Raw genomic sequence first — 22,166 nt, forward strand, 5'->3', positions numbered from 1 at the left:
ATAGAATATATAATATGGTTATAATCTTCTAAAATATCTAGTTTGAAGGAAAAATACATATTTGTATATGGAACTTTTGTATTTCATAAAACAAAAATATCTAATTTAATTATCATTCCAACTCTTTAATTTGAAATTGCTGTCATTAATGTTCTTGCAAGGAAATGAACATTTTTTTTTCATAATTATAACTTTTTATTGACAGAACCCATGCCTGGGTAATTTTTTACATTATCCCTTGCACTCACTTCTGTTCCAATTTTTCCCTTCCCTCCTTCCACCCCCCTCCTCCAGATGGCAAGCAGTCCTATATATGTTAAATATGTCACAGTATATCCTAGATACAATATATATGTGTAGAATGGAACAGTTCACTTGTTGCACAGGGAGAATTGGATTCAGAAGGTAAAAATAACCCGGGAAGAAAACAAAAAAACAGTTTACATTCATTTCCCAGTGTTCTTTCTTTGGGTGTAGCTGCTTCTGTCCATCCTTGATAATTGAAACTGAGTTATCTTCTCTTTGTGAAAAATCCACTTCCATAGAATACATCTTCTGTATCATTGTTGAAGTGTATAATGATCTCCTATTCTGCCATTTCATTAGATCGTTCATGTAAATCTCTCAAGCCTCTCTTATTCATCCTCCTGGTATTTCTTTAAGAACAATAATATTCTTTTTTTTTTTTTTAAATTAATTTATTTATTTAATAGCCTTTTATTTACAGGTTATATGCATGGGTAACTTTATAGCATTAACAATTGCCAAACCTTTTGTTCCAATTTTTCACCTCTTACCCCCCACCCCCTCCCCCAGATGGCAGGATGACTAGAACAATAATATTCCATAACATTCATATACCACAATTTGCCCAACCCATTCTACAATTGATGGGCATCCATTCATTCAGTTTTAGCCATACAAATTGGCTAAAAATTTTGGCACATGGTCCTTTCCTTTTTAAGATTCTTTGAGATATAAGCCCTTATAACACTGTGGATCAAAGGTACACAATTTATAATTTGACATAGTTCCAAATCGCTCTCCAGAATGACTAGATATATTCACAATTCCACCAACAATGTATCAGTGTCCCAGTTTTTCCACATCACCTCCAATATTCACTATTATCTTTCCGTGTCATTCTAGCCAATCTGACAGGTGTGTAGTGGTATCTCAGAGTTGTCTTAATTTGCATTTCTCTGATTAATAATGACTTGTCATCTTTTCATATGGCTAGAAATAGTTTCAATTTCTTTGAGAATTGTCTGTTCATATCCTTTGAGAAATGAACATAATTTTAAGTAGTAATGGTCTACTTTTTTTTTCCTCCTGTAGGTTGATTCCATCTTGTAATTTGGAAATTGAGTCAAACGTTAATTTTGGCACACTCATTGCTAATAGTAAAGAAATTTGTAAGTCAATTAACATTATTAACCATGGGACAATTCCAGGTAAATATTTGCTGTCATGCAAAATTATTTTAATACTTTGAAAGTGAATGTTATTTGAAATTCCAATATGTGTTAGATTAATAGATTTTCTGATTCATCTTAAAAAAGGTCCTTAGCTTCTCAGATGACACATACTTGAGAGTCATTAAGTACTCGTTCTATAATAGCTTAATGGACCTGTTGCATTAAGACCCAGATTAAAATATATTGTGAGGAAATCTTGTATACAGATATTCTGCTTCCAGAAACTTTAACTTGAAATTTTGTATGGATGAAGCCTCTATAGGTGTTTTTACTACTGGGTTATGGCTAATAATAGCAATAAACTTATTGTAAAAATTTATTACAGCTAGATATAATTTATTTTTTATGGCTGAATTTAATGTAATTTTAATTGCTGATTCATGAATCTCTAGAGAAGAGATGACTGGGGTCTCTTGTAGCAACCTTCAAATATCTATATTATAGTTTTAGACTCTCCATTAAGTTGGAAAACAAAAATAGTACTCCCTTTGCTTTTTTTGCATTTTGTAGGTGGCTCATCAATTGTAAATAATACTGCATTAATGATAGTAATTTCTATTCAGTTATAAAGCATGTTGAGGTTCATAAAGCACTTTCCTCATACTGATCCTGTGAAGTAGATAACATATTTTTGTCTCCGTTTTATAGATGGGAAACTGGGTTTCAGGCAAGTTAAGTGATATACTGTAGGTCAGTGGTATTAAAGTCAGATGAAAACAGACCACTATAGCCTTGCATAAGGATTCCTGAGGGCAGCATATTGACTAAGAAAGCTTCCTATTGACATGAATTATGTGCTAATATATATATATATATATATATATATATATATCACATCCATGAACATAAATGTATATACACACATTGCCACATGTGTGTATGTATATGTATATCTATGTGCATATATGTATGTATATTTTTATTGGAGAAGAAAATGGCAAACCACTTCAGTATCTTTGCTAAGAAAACCCTAAATGGGCTCTTAGAGTTAGATGTGGCAAATGATAACAACAACAAATTATATATATATATATATATATATATATATATATATATATATATATATGTTGTTAGGTATTTCCTGATCAGATTTTAATCTGACTCCAGATGCACTCAGAAATGTTAAGAGATGTGTGTTGGACACAGCTGCTCTAGATCACATGACTAATATCTACAGGCAAATCTTGAACTCTAGTGATGTACATATTTGTATATTAACATTTTAAAAAAATTTAAGCAATGCAAATGTGTCCAAAAGAACACAAATATGAGAGCACCCTCTTTGTCTCTGACTTTCAGTAATGAGCATTAACATAATTTTTTTTAATCATTCATTTTGTTTTGATATTGCAGATGACTTTTCAAAAAACATTTCAACGTGCCGCAATACATTTTATCCCCCAAAAGTAGTTAAGCAAAACTACTTTAATAATGATTTGGAACATACTTTTATTTTGTAATTGTCATTTAAAAAAAAAATTCTAAAAGCAAAAAGCCCAACTCTGATCTAGAGCATAAATATAGAGGCTCTCTCACTGATTGGTATGGAGGCTTTGACCTCTGTACCATTTCTGACCAGGGCCAGTTTGTTCCTCCATAGACTGTTTAGTGCCTCACCTTGATTCTGGAGGCTTGTCAAATTAATTGGCGTAACCCATTGCAGCTCAAAACTCCTGAGTTCAAAAGAGCCACTAGCCTGAGGCCCCTCTGAAGCAGAGATTATAAATGAGTGTATATCATCATTTATTTAAAAGGAAAAAATAGGTTTAACTTTAATAATTGAGTATGAAACTATTATATTTCACTTGAGTTTTGTTGACGGTTACTATTTGTCTTTACATTTATTATTATTGCTTGAATATTGTTTCAGTTGTTTACTATTTCTCTTCAGGTTTTGCCAGGTTTCCCTGAGTGTTTATATATTTATCATTCTTTACAGTATAATAAGTCTCTGAATTCATAAAACATCTAGAATTCTCCAAAGGGCTTCATGAGGTTGATTGAAATAAGGGAGCACAAAGTTCCCCCTTCATCCTTCTATCTTTCAATAAGAACCTTTGCTGGATCTAAGGGACAAGGTTCATTTTTCTGTTATAATTTAGAATTTTACAACCTCTTATCCATATAAAATGGCTCCAAAACCTGAACGCAGACATTTCAGAATAGATGTAGATTTACTTAAAAGTCAGAGAAAAATAAATTCAGGAGAGGCAGCCCCAAACCGAGGATCAGGCTTTTCTCAGGAGGACACAGAATGAATCTGTCATGTATCCACTGAGACATAGCTAGTAAGAGTGGGAAATACGGCTTTACCCCTTCCTCAGGGGGAAGCAGCTCAAATAGCCTCATAAGCCAAAATGGAAGTGACCCAAAGAGAAGAGAAGGAATTATTTTTTTTAAGTCTTTTGGCAACTTGGACTCAGTAGCTGATGAGGGGGTAACTTTTTCATTTTAAAGCACAAAAATTCTTTAACTATGAGTTATATACGTAGTCAGACTCAGGAATGACTATTTTGTACATGCTCTGTTCAACCCTTATTACAGACATATATATTATTCTAATTTACTATTAATATCAATTTTTTTGTTCTATAAATTAAGAAATAAAATCAGGCTCTAGTTTGTTGTTTATATTGTTTTTCCTTTCTTAGTCATGAAAAAGCAGTACATGTAAGCTTCTTATAATACTCACTTTTATGTCTACAGTAATTGGACTACTAACTGTTGTACTTGAAATTCAGAAGAATATGGGAAATTGTAATTTTTGTTTGCTTATGTCTTATTAAATCTTATTTTGTGATTTTAGAAATAATGTTGAAAGAGTAAAGTTTAAGGAGCAACATATGCATGGTTTGCCTTAGCGATTATTCTAAAGATGATAATGCAAACCTTTTTTTACTTTTCCAATATTTTATTCAATAAGGATAAACTCAGGACTTCACCACCCTAAATTAGAAACAATATCCTATGATTCAGCCACCATTAAGTTTAATGATAAAATTATTTTATGATCATAAACAAGATTTCTATTAATGTATCTAAATATTTTTCACTGTTATATTGCTAATGCATATTTATGGCACTGTACTTAGGAAATGAATATATATATATATATATTTCCATTATATATATATTAAGTATATATATATATATATATATATATATATATATATATATATATATATGTTTTTTGCTGAGGCAATTGGGATTAAGTGACTTGCCCAGGGTCACACAGCTAGGAAGTGTTAAGTGTCTGAGATCAGATTTGAACTCAGATTCTCCTGACTTCAGGGCTGGTGCTCTATCCACTATGCCAACTAGCTTCCCCAAGATGAATATCTTTACTGAATTTGATTTTTCACATTCTTTTCCTTATAAAGCACTTTGATTATAATTTTATGTCATAGGTAATAACAAGTATTATTAGCCTCATTTTCCAAATGAGGAAACTTAGACTCAGATCAAGGGACTTTTTTGAAGTTGGTTATTTGAACTGAATTTTCCAAATGAGATCTGGACCTAAAATCTGTTTTTGGTATATTTGCATAATACTTGCATTTATCTATGTGAAAGAATTAGGCAATTATGCAGTTAACTACCTTTATACATATACAAATATACATACATATATGTATGTATATAAGATTGAATGGTATGACTTTGATCTTATTTACTTTACATCCATGCTTCTTCTTATTCTTCTCCTTTAAACTTTTGAGCATGACATAACGTCACTGAATTTCTTTTATTTATTTATGACTATTGAAGACTTTTCAAAATGATTTTATGGAATGAGATTCAACTGAGTTCACATAACTTCTCTTTTCTGGAAACTCATTCTGGAAACTCAAAAATACTTTATTCTTTACAAAAAATAGGTATACATAATTTTACTCTATTTTGTATAGAGTATGTAAATTTATATGCTTACTCTACTTCAGATTTAGAAAAAAAAAGTGAGGAAATACTATTGAGAAAGATTTTATTTCAGTTATTTAGATAGGTGATTGAGTTTTCCAAATTTAGAAAAGTTTGTTTCTAAGTTTATTTCTGGAATTTGTTATTATCTTGTTCCTCTTGGAGCTCCTTTAGAACATGCTTATTGTATATAGCTTTGTTGTATTTTCTAGTATGATTTTAGATTAGTTATTTTAAAATAACTGTAACTTTAAGAGAAATGATAAAATGATATCAAACAATTTAAAATAGGTCCTGGACACTAAAAGAAAACTATTTTATTGCATATGCATTATAGGAATATATATATATACAAACATATGTTTGATGCAGAGATATAATTTCATCAATACAAAGAACTCTCAATATAGAAAAGTTTCTCCATGAATGTAGATTTGAAATAAAAGTTGAATTGACTAACTCAAAAATAGTATGTAACAGATAGTACTTGGACTGGTTCTAAGATTTCACCTTATCAATTAATTAAATAAGTATATACTCATACATATTAAACACAATATGTTTAATAATCTTATATTCTATATGATTTGTTTTCTAAGAAATTGATCTGCAACAAATAAAAGTTAGGATAGTTAGAATTTGAAGAAAATATATAGATTGGGGGAAAATTTATATTAAACATCTAATAAAAGCCTGACATCTAAAATATATAAGTAACTGAAACGAATCTGTAAAATTGTGAGATACTTTCCCCTAGAAAAGTGGTCAAAGGACATGATAGTTTTTGAAAGAAAAAGTTCAAAATGTCAACTGCCATCTAGAAAAAAGCTTAAAACCACTATCAACAGAGAAACGCAAATATCTATTACATTATCAGAGCTGCTAAAAATTGAAAGAAAAATCAGTGGTAAAAGAACTGCAAGAAGACAAACACACTAATTTATCATGGATGGATTGAGAACTGGTCCAACTATTCTAGAAAACAATTTGGAAATATGCAAAAAGAATGACCAAATAAATTCTTTATGTTCCTTGGCACAGATATCTCTTTTTTGAGTTTATTTTCCCATGGAGGTTAATGACAAGAAGAAAAGATCCATATGCACAAAAGTATTTATAGCAGTATTATTTATGATAACAAATAAACTAATCATAAATGATGTATTCATTTGGGAAGTGTTTGAGCAAATTGTGGTATGTGAATGTAATGGAAAATACTGTGCTCTAACGAATGATAAATGTGAAAATTCTGAGGAACATGGGAAAATATGTGAATTGTTGCAGGCAGTTTTATGTTTTTGCAGGCAGTATTTTATGTTTTTCTTTATATCTCCAGTATCTGGTTTATAGTAAAGGCTTAATAAGTGTTTGCTGATTGATTGATTAAAATGGTATAGTTTTGTATTTTTTTCAAAAGAGCCAAAAGAACATATATTCATGAATTATCATAGCAGTATAAATAAGGACACTAGTGCTTGAATAATTTACTTGAATAAAATTCAAGTAAAACATAACGATGTTAGTAATAGTCTATGTGAATTAAAGTACATGTTCTTCTTTTCTCTTACTAATTAGTAGACTACAAAACTGGAAAGAGCTTTTAGTTGTAAATATATTATTAGGTAGTTTTGCCTACATTTTCTTTGGGAATATACTTTATGGTATATCTATTTGGATTTTTTGTTATTAGAATAAAGCTATTGTGCTTCAAACAAAATTCACTAATAAAAACAACAACAAATTGCCCTATAAGCAAATATAGAAAATATTGTAAAGCACAGTAAGCTTGACACAAATTTTCATAAACCAAAGTTAAATTGCTAGGTTGCCTAATATCATTTTATTAATTCAAAGGGAATTTTCTATATCTCAGACATAGCAGAATAAATGCTACTTTAGATTACTGATGATGTTTTTCTGTGAATATCTTTGTAGATTCCAGCAACTACATTTCTGTAACACTACTCCTGGTTGGGCTATAATGATGTTGGATATTTTTGAACTTTTATGCCAGTGATAAGATTGCTAAATGATGGAGAAATTTGATGACAGTAATGATATCATTCTCTGCTTTTTCTACTTGCTATGTTCAACAAATCTATATTAGTGTTTTCAGAAATCAACTTACAGTAACTTTCTATGGTCTGCTGACTTTTCTCTTTCCTGTCTGGCAGCTTCTTCATACTTATCTTTTCTGAATCTTCAATTATATCACACCCACTAAACATGAGGTATCTCTTAAGGCTCTACCCAGAACCCTCTTCTTTTTCTTTTCCTTTTACTTTCTCACTTACTAATCCCATTAGTTCTTATAGGCTTATTTGTCATCTATATTGATTCCAGAATTCTATTACCAGCTTGCTATCTCCTGAACTCTTGTTCTGCTTTAACAATTGCCTTTTGGACATCTGAAACTGGATTTTTCTTAGGCTTCTCAAATTCGATACAATGCAAAAAGATATAATTATCTCTCCTCTTTTGTACATATTGAGAGCACTCTTATTCTCCCAGTGACTTTGCCTTGCAACCTCATTATTATACTCATCTGCTAACTGTCAGCTGCTTCACATATACATTATATTGTCCAGTTTTATAATTTCTATCTCTATGACATCTCTTGCCTCTGTTCCCTTCCCTTCTGAAGCAGCAACTCTAGTATAGGTCACCATCGCTCCCTGCCTAGATAATTACAGTAGCCTCCTAATTGGTTTCCCTATCTGATGTCTCTTCCCATTCCAATCTACCATCCGCCCAAAAGCCAAAATGATGAAACATAAATCGATCATGTCACTCCTCTCTATATTTCAGTAGTATCCTGTAAACTTCAAGATCACAAATAAAATTCCCTGCTTGATATTTAAATTTCTTCATAGCCTGGCTCCTTTCTATCTTTCCAGCCACCTTATATTATTCTTTCCTACATACTCTACTATCTAATCATACTGGCTCATTTGCTCTTCCTTACATGTGACATTCTACTTCCATGCTTCAGTACTGACTGTCCATCATTCTTGAAATGTTCCTTCTATTCACTTATATCTCTTATAGTCGTTGGCGTCCTTCAAGGTTCAGTTTAGCTGCTCTTTTCTGCTAGTCTCTTTACCCTTTCCTTCTGTTAAATATCTTCTCCAAGATCATCTTCTATTTACGCTTTACATCTCTTGTCTATATTTGTTTACATGTTGTTTTTCTCAATTGAACATAAGCTTTTTGAGGGCAATATTCTTTATTCCAGTAATAACAAATAACTAATATTTTAATTTAATAAATTTAATAATAATTAAAATAATTTAATTTAATAATATATCAGTAATAATAAAATAATAAAAATATTCTTTATTCCAGTAATACTTTAGAATTAATGCTTAGAAAAGTGTCAGGATATACCATATGTTTTATTTACTGATGGAAATTTGTTCCCACATTTAAATATCTGGCTTTATGTTTCCCCTCAGGTTCATTTGACATAGATTATCAAGGGAAGTTACCTATCACTATAAAACCAAATAGTGGAATTGTGGAACCTAAATCAACAAAAAATATTAAAATTTATATATGTATAGATGAGCCTGGAACTGTTAATGAGTTTGCAAAGTGAGTATATTGTAATTTCATTAATTATAAAAAAGCCTTGCTATCATGCTTTACTCCATTATCTTAGGCTATATATCTATATTTGCCTCTTTTGGTCATTCTTCTACCCTACCTGGTCTTTTGGAAGCATTCAAGTGCAGTGAGAATTAAGAGATTTTATTCACAGCAGGTTTCCCAAAGTGGCTCAGACTGTTTTTGACTACAGTGGGACTGAAATCTGTAATCCTGAGTTACTGTGGTTCAGTGGGGTAAAGGAAGGGAAAGTATCACCAGATATATAAGGGGCAGGTTGATAGGTGGCTCAAGGTGTAGAGTACTACCTTAGAGTCAAGAAGACCTTAGTTCTCATTCTAGTTGAGACATTTTTTGTGTGACTGGGCAAGCCATTGAACCCCTTTCACCTGTTTTCCCACCTGGAAAATAAGGACTAATAATACCTGGCTGCTAGGTGGCGCCATAGTGCATACTGTGCTAGGTGTGCAATTAAAAAAAAAAAAATACAAATATAACCCCAGATACTTACTAGCTGTGTGACTCAATCTGCCTCAGTTTCCTCATCTGTAAAATGAGCTGAAGAAGGAAATGGCAAACCAGTCCAGTATATTTGCTAAGAAAATGGGGTCGAAAGTCACCCATGATTGAAAATAATTGAACAATAACAATGATAAACTACCTCACAGGGTTGTTATGAGAATTAAATGAAAAAGAACTTATAAAGAGTTTTGTAAACATATAAGTATTCTTATAGTTATGGTTATTACATAAGAGACCTCTCAATGGATTCATTAGGTGCCCCAGTTTCCACTGAGGATTTTCCAGGGAAGACCCCTGAGTTTAGAAGCATGCTTACTCAGGGGAGGTGGATGGAAGATCCCTGTTTGTATCTCAGGCTGAAGTATCTTGCTACTTGATTTTCTCTTATAATTGCTCTCTGTGACTGATAAAGACTGATGTCTGGAAATTTAGAGTAGATTATTGGGAACTAAAAATTTTTATGCTCATTGCAGAGGACTATTCCTAACCTTGTCAATATAGTAGATTAGGGAAACTAGACCCAGGTTATTGATTTTCTCATTGTCATTTCCTTTTTTTTAATGTATCTGAGATTAAGCAGCAAGAGTTTGTTTTAATTGAATAGGAATTCATAAGAATTTCACTGTCATTCCTCAGGATTACTTGAATCCTCCAAATTATCTTTATTTGGTGAGCAGAAGTCTGAAAGAAGCCCACTTTCTGAGGACACTGATATCATTCCACCAGTATATAAATGATGTAATATTGACTAAGTCAGAAAAGACTGTGGTAGCAGAGGCTAGTTTAAAGTAACTAATATAAATGATGGTTCATATTATGGATAAGGGATGGGAAATCAACTGAAAGCAAATTCAGCATTCAGCCATTCAGTTAAGTTTTGGGGAACACACTAGATGGAGAAAACCTAGTTAATTCCAAATGTGGTCTGTAATAATCTACTGAAATCATCCCATATTAAAAAGTACACAATTCTTAATCAATTTTGAATAAAGTATTATTCCACTCCATTTTTATGTTTACCCCAGCAATTGGCAATCCTTACTTATCCTTTCAGACCAATAAGAATGGCTCTAATACCTTTAGAATACCATTTCCCATGCGCTGAAAATTTTGTGCCTCCGAGATCTAGGAAGCCAAAGCAAAAATTCAAGCTCTATATCCAAGTACAACTTCACTGCTCCCTTAAAGTGAAACCAATTTACAGGTGCCACTCCTAAAAATACTTCTTTTATTATACTTTGTACTAAGTGGTAGCAAAATTAGAATCCAGACATAGAAAGTTTGAAACATTTTCTCCTAAGTGATTGAGCATAAGCTTTGTAAGAAGAGTAATGATATTGAATGAAGCCAAATGATGGGAATAAAGTTCAGGGCAGTGAGAAAGGAAAATGAAGAGGTTTGGTTGAGTTTGATGGCACACATGTCAAATTCCTGCTACTAGTAAAAGTGTAAGCTTCTGAATGGCTTGCGCTTGCAAGAGTTCTGAAGTTCAATAGGGTTAAAGTCTTTTGGGAATCGGAATTAATATGGTAAGCCATCAAAACTGGTATGGGTATTGGGACATGGCAACAGCTGCTTAAGGTGGGAACTAACCATCAAAAACAGAACAACACAAACATTTTGTATTGATCAGCACTGGAGTGGGGCTTGGCTTTTGCTTTGGTATAGAATTTTTCCCCCTATGAAGAAATGGATAAAGTTGGAATTCAGTAGTTTATTAAGCAATATTTGTTTCATTACTTTCTAATTAATATCATATGCCTATCATATGCCATATTTTTAGTCTGATATTTGGTAGCCAAATAAAGTGTATTTTGGTGCTTCCACTTATAAAAATTAATAAAATCTGTTTTTTATTTATTTTTACTAGAGTGAGTTTGCAGGGTGGCAAAGAAACAATTTTAACTATTGAAGCGTCTGTTGTTGAACAAATTATTGAACTGTTAGATATAAGTGGAGAAAAAAGCTTGAAATGTATACAATTTGGAACTGTCTTCTTTGGAACATCAAAGATTGAACATGCAATTCTGTATAATAATAGTCCTGAACATATGAGTTGGGTAGCAGTGATGGAACATGAAACAGTTGGAGAAGAATTGGTAAGTTAGCTGAATAGCTAAAATAAGTTTTAATATGGTTTAAAGTATTTATTAGTCTTTAGCAAAATTAGGACAAATCATTTAATTTTTGAAATACTTAAGTTGCTTTTGCTAATTTAGTTTATTTCACTATCATTATCTCCTGGGAGTAATCTTTAGAGAAGCAGTACTTTAAACAAAATAATGATGATATAAATGTAGCTCCCCCACCTCTATTCTTCCTTTTCTTCGTGGACCTTTATTTTGTACTTGCAAGTTGGGATCCCTTGAGGGAAAGACTACCAAGTTCAAGGTACACTAAAGACTAATTTTAGGGTATGTGTACACATAAACAACATGTGATATGTGCAAGAAAGTGAGCAATTGTAGTTCATAAACCATAGCCTTTTGGCAATTCTTGTGGACCAGTTCTCCTAAAACTATTGTTTATAAGTCCCCATTTACTTTCAAAGCAAAGGCTATTCTTGAAATGGCATAATAAAAATCATAACCACAAACTATCCTCTCAATAAAACTTAGGCTCCTCTTCTATAAATATAGCCTTGATCATTATCACATAATTAATAAAAGGGTAAAGATGAAGGGATGACAAGTGGCCAAGGTAGCTCATATCTCCAATACTACTACAATAGTAGTAGTAGTAGTAGTGCATAATAAGGATATTTTCTCTTCTTTGATAACCTTAGTTTGTTCCCCTTGTGAATAGAGTTTCTGATGCTGTGTAACTCTCCTGGGTTCTGTGGACTTATTTCTTTCTACAATTCAGCTACACACTGCAGCAGTATTCGCTTTTTACCTGCCTTCCTCTTTGTACCTGATTTTCCTCATAGAAATTGGCTTGCTTTTTAAAAGCAGATATGAATGGCTATTCACCTTTTAATTATATCAGATTTGTTTAAAGAACTCTTTGCTTTCTAAGGGATTAATAAAGTATAAATACTTCTTCATTATAAAGAATAAATGCTTCTATAAATGCTTGCTTCCTTTAAAACCATGAAATCTTAGTGTTGTTATCTGTCCTGTAATTAAATTAATGTAAATTAATTCAGTAATTTTATCAAGTGAACTGGAGGGAGCTCAACTGATTTAGGATCTCTTACTCAATCTCCACCCCCCCCCCCACTAGAATAATTTGAGAGTATGTACATATATGTATTTGAGAGTATGTATGTATATATATATATATATATATATTTGAGCATATGTATATATATGTGTGTGTATATTTATCTATCTTCTGTACATGTATATGTAATTGCATATATACTGAGGAACAAAAGTTAAACAATTCTAGCTTTTCCTAGACTGCAGATTTTAGCAATTGTTATTCTCATCTATTTTTTTGCAGGAAGATATATTCTTTTAATTTTATAATATGCCTACTTTTTGACCCCAATATTTATAATTTATATTTATCATTTATAACATCATTTATAAATATTTAAAGAAAAGAATCAATCTATTAATTTTCTTATACACTGTAGAGCTATAGTAGTGACTCTGTGATATATCATGGAAACTTTTACATTTTTTTAAACTGTTTTTATATTTCAGGGTACCAATCTTGAGCAAAGAATAGATGGCACTTTACATGATTTACTCTACATAAGTAAAATAAGAAACATAGATGTTACCACTTTTATTGCCTGTATTCCCAACGAAGGAATTTTATTACCTTATGAAAAGGCAGTAATTACATTTTGCTTTAGTCCAGAGTAAGTATGTAAGATACCTTTGTAATAGAAATAATGTTAATTGTATTAGAAAAGTTGTTAGTAATACATTCATCAAATTAATTTTAATATTTTGCCATAACAATACTAGTAAAAAGGCAAAGAAAGAATATCTTTATTGACATTTGTTATGCACTTATAATTTTAAATTTAACATTTCTTAGATTATATTCATTGAAAGTGAAATTCTATTTATAACTATGTCCAAAATTATGTTACATAGATTTAGATTAATTGTTTTGATTTTGTTTCCAGCTGCTATTAAGTCAGAGTAAAAGTTGGTCCCCTATCGGATGATGTTGATGAACTAATAAGTATCCCAGTTAGTAGGATGAAATTGTACATTTGGAATATTGGGTATGGATAAAAGGATCTAGCCCCACATTCTAGATTCTGAGCTGGGTCAGATGATGAGAAGCAAAGTAAACTATCATAATTTTCCCCCCATCCTCAACCTCACCTTTATAGAGCCAACTACTGGATTCTCTTTGACCGAGAACTCTACAGATAAAAGCTACCTGAAAGGTAGATTTATGCATAAAATATACATTCCTTAATTTTATATATAAAAATTTTTCCACAATGTGGCTCCAATTTACCTTTTCAGTGATATTGCCCAATACTTCATAAGTTTTAGCTGGTCTACTGGTCTACTAGCTATTTTCCAGACGACATTCCTTATCTTGCCACTATGCATTTCTACAAACCATTCTTTATATCTGGAATGAATTCTTTCCTTGTCTTTGCCTTTTAAAATTTATATCTTCTTCCAAAGCCCAAATTAGAAGTGTTTTTTTTTTCCTCTTGTGAAATGTTGTCTCATGCTTTAATAGTTAATGCTCTTTTCCTCCTCTACAGAACTTTGTCTGATCTCTCCTTTCCACCTTTACTTCCCACCTTGTTATACATCCCCATATGTGTTGTATTTCCCATCACTGCTATCACCATGAAGCTTTGTTTTTGCCTTTTTATTCCTGTGCCTTATTATAGTGTCTTGAACATTACATGTTTATTTTGGTTATTTCAAGTGAAGTATTTGGTTGGTGCTTTTTCACATGCTGGTTACAGTAAGGGAGAGTTAAAAAAATTTCTTTGTATTAATTTAATTTGTTCATTTAGGAAAGCATGCTAACGTAGACAATGCTATGTTGTCTAATTATAAGTCCCTACCTTAATTTTTTGAAGAGTGACTTGCAAAAGTTTTCTGTTACCTTGAACACTTCTAGAACCTCTGAGCAAAAGTTTTCTTGGTCATATAACCGAAATGCCTTTTTAAAACCTTAGCAGATGTTCTTCAGCAAACAACCTTCTAGTTTCAATGTAATGAAAATCATAATTTTCTTCAAAGAATATTACAAACTTCTATATGTTGTACAATATCATATAATCTTCTAAATTATTACACATTTATAGAATCACCAGGACAAATACTCACAAATGAATGAACTTCTTTATGTTCTTTTCATCACAGTATATTGGCTGAGTTTAAGAATGTATATATGTCAGTATAACTATTCCATGGATAAGCCTACTGAAAGATGTTGCTAAAAATGCTTTTTGATTTTTAAATTTTGTTTAACTTTTCAAAATTTGTCCCAGCATTTTTATTTTTTATTACATTTTGAATTCCAAGCTGTTTTCTTCCCTCCCTCCCAATTCTGTATTAGAGAATGTATTTGACATAGATATTTGTGTCCACGCATATAATAAATGCATCCATATATCATTTCTTTCTTTGGAAGTAGATAGCATTTTCCTTCATAGGTACTTTGTAGATTATTTGAGTATTTATATTATTCAGAATATCTTAGCCATTCACAGTTACTTTGAAGAATATTGTGTTACTATACAAAAGGTTCTCTTGGTTCTGCCTGTTTCACTCTTCATTATTTCATGGAATTATTTCCATGTTTTTCTAAAATCAACCTGTACATCATTTCTTCTTTCCATCATAATCATATACAACAACTTATTCAGCCATTCCCCATTGATGGACATTCCCTCAGTTTCTAATTTTTTTCTACTATAAAGAGAACTATAAATATTTTAGAATCTTTAGATTCTTTTCCTTTTTCTCTGTTCATCTTGAGAAACAGGTTAAAGGTTTTTATAACTCTTAAGGATTAATTCCACTTTGCTTTCCAAAATGGTTAGATTAGCTCATAGTCCCATTAATAGTATGTTAAATAAGTGTCCCCACATTTGTCTTCTAACATAGTGTACTCCAACATTTGTCATTTTCTCCTATCATTTTAGCCAATCTAATAGGTATGAGATGTTATCTTAAGGATGTTTTATTTTCCATTGCTCCGATCAATGATTTAGAATATTTTTTTCATATGGTTATATATATTTGTTACATTATAAATTTATCATATAATTATAACATACTATAAATATAATTATTATATAAATTTTGCATTATATAATGTAGAAACCTATGATATATCCTAATATATAATATAAATATAATAGAGTGCTTTGATTTCTTTTTCCAAAAACTGTTTATGTCCTTTGATCATTTATTATTTGGAATTATAGACTCATATTTTTTATAAATTTAACAAATTTCTCTCTATATTGTGATATGCCTTTAAAAATTGTCTATAATCCCCTTCCCCATTTTCTGCTCTCATTCCAATCTAGATTACATTGGTTTTATTTGTACAGAGTTTTAATGTAATCAATATTATCTAATTTACATCTCACATTGCACTCTCTCTTTTATAGATTCATAAATTATTTCCCTATATATAAATCTGATAGATAATTATGTTTCATGCTCTTATCCCAGAGTTTTAACTAAGAAATACTAAAGTTAGAGTTTGGGATGAAATAACTACAAATTGATATAAATTTTCTCTGTATTGTAATTGAAACATAATTCTATCAATTTTCATAGACTGTATGATAATGGTAAGAAGTATGCTGATTTGTCCCACAGACAAGACTATGCTCTGTTTTTGAGATTTGAGGCAATACAAAGTAAAGATTCTTTTCTGAAAGTCAAAGAAGAAAAAATTACTGAAAGTAAGTGTAAAAGACAAATACCAGGTATATATAATAGTTGAAAAGATAAAAATCTGCAAACATAGAAAAATACAATAAATTTTTAAGTATTCAATACTAAAATATTTACAGAACTGCTCAAAACAAAGTGCATCTTGTATGAAGAAAAAATTAATTTTAGATTATTTTTTATATTCTTTGATGGGGGAAATTTAATTCTTGATGGTAGATTACCAAGTTAATGATATACTACACAAAAATAGTGATTAAGGATTAGGAAACTTGGCTTATAATAATAATAGTATTAACTTACATTTCTATAGTGTTCTAAGGTATATAAAAAGCCTTCTGCACATCAGTTTGGGTAAGTATTTTGGGTATTATCATTCCTATTTTCGAATGAGGAAATTGAGACAAAGAAAGGAAGAGTGATGTGCTCAGAGAATCACAAATTGTAAATTCGTCTTTTAGTAGCTTTAAGTATGAGTGTGAGTGTAAGAGTGTGTGTGTGTGTGTGTGTGTGTGTGTGTGTGAAGTCCGGAATTCTTTCCAGCAAGTCACACAGATTCTTTTTCTGTTCTAGTTTTCCATTATGAATTGCCAATCTATTCTGACATTATTTGATTGTCAAGATAGTCTATATATACACATAGTAAGAGTTGCCAAGACAGAAATAAGAGCAGTTAGAAAAGAGATATGAACAATAAGGCTTTAGTGGGAAAACTCATCCTATAAATTACATTATGGGAGCCTGCACTTAAAGTGTTGTTATGATAGTAAAATGTGAGTAGCAATTGGAGCTAGTTGAAGTGGAAATACAGCCAAGCAAAAAAAGTTTGGAAGATACTGCCAGTCTGGACAAAGAGTAAAGTCTAGGAAGGTCATGGTAAGCAGATAGGTACTATACATCTGGGCCCAGGAGATGGGGATAAGGGAGGAAGGATGTAGATTCTAGAAGGATAAAATCAATGAGACTAGCAAAAGTGAATCCTGACTTGAAGGCAGAGACAGCTATTTTCCATTTTGTCTAGGGCCTCTTGAGTATGGTTGGCTTTGGGTTCACAAATGATTGTAGTAAAAAGAAAGAATGTAGTAGAAAGAAAGAAAGTCATGTCAATCTGGTCTGTCACTGGAAAAAAGACAGAAATACTAGTCTTATCTCATAGTGAGTTTCACTTAGGGGAACAATACCTAATCATACCAGGCCTGGAAGTTTTGTATCTTCTCCAATGGCATCAGCCAAGAAATGGGGAGTCTCTTATAGGTGCCATATGTGTTTCCCTCCACACAAACTTCCAAACTATATGTGTAACCATTCCAGTGATATATTGGTGCTTCACAGAATCTTATGTTAATTTAGTAAATTAGGCTTTGAATGTCATCTGAATTCACAAGATATTTTAAATGCTCAGAAGTTTTATTGTCTTTTACAGGTCAGCACAAAGTGGAGTTAGCAATCACAGGCTCAGGACTACCTGTCTTATTAAGTTTTGATCCAGGAAAAGTTCTTAAATTCGAACCTTGTTTTATGGGTCAACGTTCAGAGATTTTGTGCAGTATACAAAATCATTCCAAGATACTTCCTATAGAATTCAGCTTCCACAAGGCAGCTCATTTTAAAATTACTCCAGAAAGAGGCAAAATACCTGAAGAAAGTAATCAGGTAATGAAATTGACCTTTCCTTTCAAATTGATTTTTAAAACATATATAGGTACGAAAAATTCTGCTCATCATTTAAAAATGTAATTGTTTTCCCTCATTTATTATTTTGCTCTCTCATAATCTTAGATATAAAACTACTTTTTCCATGTTACTCCTCATTCACTGAAATTTTTGCAGCACTACACTCAAGGCACTCTGCTAGTCACAAAAAGAAATACAAAGATGAATAGTATAGTAGATGACTTTCAAGTAGGAGTGTGTTGGAACCAGCTTGAAAACTTGGGACTGAAATGTTCAGTGCGAGCATTTACATCTTAGAAATCATCAGTAAAGGCTAACAATTCAGGCATTGACTTTCTATATTTAAGAAAGTAATGGAGAAAATATCAATAGTTCTTAAAAGTTTATAGAGGGTACATTTGTGGGAAATGAAAGGCATGAGCCAGTTGTTAAATCTTTACCAGTATACCATTGCCTTTAGTTATTTACAATGTAGTTGGTAAGATAACAAATATACAATATTAAAAGAAAACACAATAAAAATGTAAGTATTGGTTCAAGACATTAAAATGGACTAGTGATCATTAGATCTTAGATATAGTGATGGAAGAGGTCCAACCCTTTCATTGTACAACCCAGGGAGTTTTGTGATACACAACTTACTACACAAGTAATAAGCATTAGAAATAGTATTTACCTCGGATTCTTTTAATACAAAGGCAGTATTCTTGCCAGTGAAAATTTTAAGAATTTCCCTTTCTTTGGATGTTGACACACTTTTCAAAAAGTAGAAGGGATTGATATCTGTAAACTATAGGCTGGTATTTTTTATTTTGATTCCTTGCAAGAAATATTGGGAGAGAAATGTAAAGGGAGAATTAAAAAGATCAAGGACAGTGTAAAGATGAGAAACTGTAACAGAGAGGAAATAGTCTGTTTCACTTATAAATTCAAAACTGTCAAACTCCAAATCTCCTACCTCCTTGAGGTAGAGAGAGAAGAGGAAAAAGCATGAGAGGACAGAATAGAAGAAAATGATGCAATTATCAATGAACTATGAATATGAATATGATGAATTCACTCATAAAATATGAGAATGAATTAGAAAACTGAATCCAATAATATCATTTACAAGAAAAACACTTGAAACAAAGATTTATAAGGCATTAAAATGAGTTTTCTGTTTATTAAAATGAGTTTCACACTGGAAACTCAAAGATTCACAACGAATTTATTTGTAAAAATATCATTAACTATTCTAATATTAAATTATTTGTTTTTAGTAATAATCACTCTTCTCATCTTTCTGTGATAGAAATATAGTATCAATATTTAAATAAGAGGGAAACAAAGCAAAAAATATATAAAATAATAGATCAGTATTCCCAATGAAGCAAAAATTTTTACCAAAATATTGACAAGTTAAGCTAAAACTACATTTTAGCAAGATTATATATTATGATCAGGTTGGGTTTATTCCAAGAAATAAAAGTGTTTAATATAAGAAAGGATATAAATATAATAAATCATCTTAATAACATAAATAATAAAAACCATATGATTATATCAATAGATCGTATAAGATTTCTGACAACAACTAACTCATTTCTATCAAAACTCCAGAAATTCTAAAAATAGTGGGATATTTCTTTCTTAGAATAAACACTATCTGAATCTGAGAACAAATTTGTAATAGAGGTCTTTACATTAAGGTCCTAGGTAAATTAGAACGACATCACTAATACTATTTAACATAAAATTAGAATTCTTGCTATAGTAATAAGACAAGAAAATGAAATTGACAAAATAAGCATTGAAGAGGGGAAAACAAACTTTCTAAATTATGTGCTAGGATATTTAAGAGGACCCAGATAATCTGCTAAAAATTAATTGAAATAATAACTTCAGTACAGTTGTAAAATATAAAATATGTCCACCTAAATCATCAGCATTTCTATTTGTAACTAATAAAATTCATCAGGAAGAGTTAGTAAAAGAAATTCCTTTTAAAATAATAACATAAATTATTTAATATTTAGGTGTATATCTACCATTATTCATTCAAGAACTTTATGACCATAAGTATAAAAGGCTATTTGCAGAAAGACCTAAATATTTGGAGAAAAAGTAATTGCTCACAGGTAATGGAGCAAGTAAAATAAAAATGACAATACTTCCTAAATTAATTTGCTTAATCTGCAAATCAAATTCCCAAAAAGGTATTTTATAGATAAAACAAAATTTACATGGAAGACCAACAGATCAGGAATCTTAAAAGGTTAATAATGAAAAAAAGTGGGAAGAAAATCTAGAATCAAATCTTAAAGTATACTACAAAATAGTGATTGTGTAATAATGTACTACAAAACAGTAAATGATTTGGATCTGTTTAAAATTGGATTGGTTGTGCCTCTCTTGTTTTTCCCCACCTTATAAACAACCTAAGTTGTAGTTTTGTGTCTTTATCATGGAACTTTGTAGTGTAAAGTAAGCTTTCCTGGAAATGTTTCCAAATGTACAAAAATTAATTTCAGAGTAAAGGAGATCATGGGATCAAAACATGTCTTTATTCCAAGATTATCAGTACAGCCTTCTATTTTTTTAAAAAAAGGCACAAAATCCTAACCTTTTTTGAAATATGAAGCCAATAAGATAGGTTTTGTTTGTGTATAAAATTAGCATTTAAATTTATCTCTTATATATTTAAATATTCATTTGTCAAGCTTTTAAAACCTTTTCCCCAATTGCTGTGGTTTAAGTTATAATTGTGCTACATGATACTGACTAATATTTAAAAAAAAAAAGAAACACCAGGGATTTTTTTTTTTGAATGTAAAGAATTGGTGCCATTAACTGTCCATGATCAGAAGGGTCTTCCCCCTTGTCTACACACTGTGTATTCTGTTTGAAATTTAAATCCTAAATCCTAATAACATGTTATATTCAGGGCAGCTAGTTGGTGCAGTGCATAGAGCACAGCCCTGAAGTCAAGAGAACCTGAGTTCAAATCTGACCTCAGACACTTTTGTATGAAGAAAACATAATATAATATTCACTTCACTAATTGCTTTAATCAAGACCAAATATTTGTTTGAGAAAAAACAGCTGAATTTTTTTTACTGACATTTATAATGTTGGTGTTAATGTTTTCCAATTAAAATTAATTACATTAAAATGGATTGGTTGATTAGTAGAACAGTTAGATTCACAATATACAGAAAATAACAAAGTAAGGCAGTGTTTGATAAACACAATCTAGTTATTGGTATAAGGACTCAAATCTTGACAAGCACTCTAAAATGGTCCATCGAAAATTAAATTTTGACCAAGAATTCTTACCAAATTAAAGCCCCAAATGGTTATATTACTTACAAATAAAAGATCACATGTAAACATCTTATAGAGTTATGAAGAAATTACATTTCAGGCTTAAAAGTAAAGCAGTAATATAGTTCATATCTATATAAAACAAACCAGGTGAAAAATCTTTGCAATAACTTTCTCTAATAAAAACCTCATTTTCAACAATATAAGGAACTGATTCAAATTTATAGCAAAAAGAGACTTTCCACAATAGATAGTCAAATGATATGAGCAGAAAGTTTTTTAAAGAAGAAGTCATGATATTAGTAATTTTACAAAAAAGTTCTAGATTGCTAATAATTAGGATACAAATTATAGTAATTTTGAAGTTTCACCTCAAAACCTGTCTGACTGGTAACAACAAAAGAGGAAAATGACAAATGTTCGAGGGACTGTAGGAAAACAGGTATATTAATGTATTATTGGTGTAGCTATCAATTTAATTCAGCTATTCTGGAAAGTGATTTGAAACAAAGTTCAAGAAGTTATCAAAAAGTGTATCCTTTAACCTAGTAATATTCCTATTAAGCCTATTTCAAAGAAGTTTAACAAAAGAGGAAAACATTCTATATGTTGTATTTAACATATACTTTAACATATTTAACATGTATGGGACTACTTGCCATCTAGGGGTGGGGATGGAGGGAAGGAGGGGAAAAGTTGGAACAGAAGTTTTTGCAAGGGTCTGTGTTGAAAAATTACCCATGTGTATGTTTTGTATATAAAAAGCTATAATAAAAATATATTAAAAAAGATTCTATGTGTACAAAAATAG

At 30.9% G+C, this 22,166-nt stretch overlaps 1 protein-coding gene across 1 annotated transcript in view; it reads left to right on the forward strand.

Moving 5' to 3' along the window:
• CFAP47 (cilia and flagella associated protein 47) overlaps window positions 1–22,166 on the forward strand; it is a 759,462-nt gene that overhangs the window by 35,356 nt on the left and 701,940 nt on the right. Inside the window, exons 3-8 of the mRNA XM_031959439.1 lie at window positions 1,339–1,454; window positions 8,852–8,990; window positions 11,395–11,623; window positions 13,178–13,338; window positions 16,259–16,386; window positions 17,799–18,028. Of these exons, the coding sequence (XP_031815299.1) occupies window positions 1,339–1,454; window positions 8,852–8,990; window positions 11,395–11,623; window positions 13,178–13,338; window positions 16,259–16,386; window positions 17,799–18,028 (1,003 nt within the window). The remainder of the gene's footprint in view (window positions 1–1,338; window positions 1,455–8,851; window positions 8,991–11,394; window positions 11,624–13,177; window positions 13,339–16,258; window positions 16,387–17,798; window positions 18,029–22,166) is intronic.

Source organism: Sarcophilus harrisii, chromosome 3, assembly GCF_902635505.1.
Source record: "Sarcophilus harrisii chromosome 3, mSarHar1.11, whole genome shotgun sequence".
Lineage (NCBI taxonomy): Eukaryota > Metazoa > Chordata > Mammalia > Dasyuromorphia > Dasyuridae > Sarcophilus > Sarcophilus harrisii.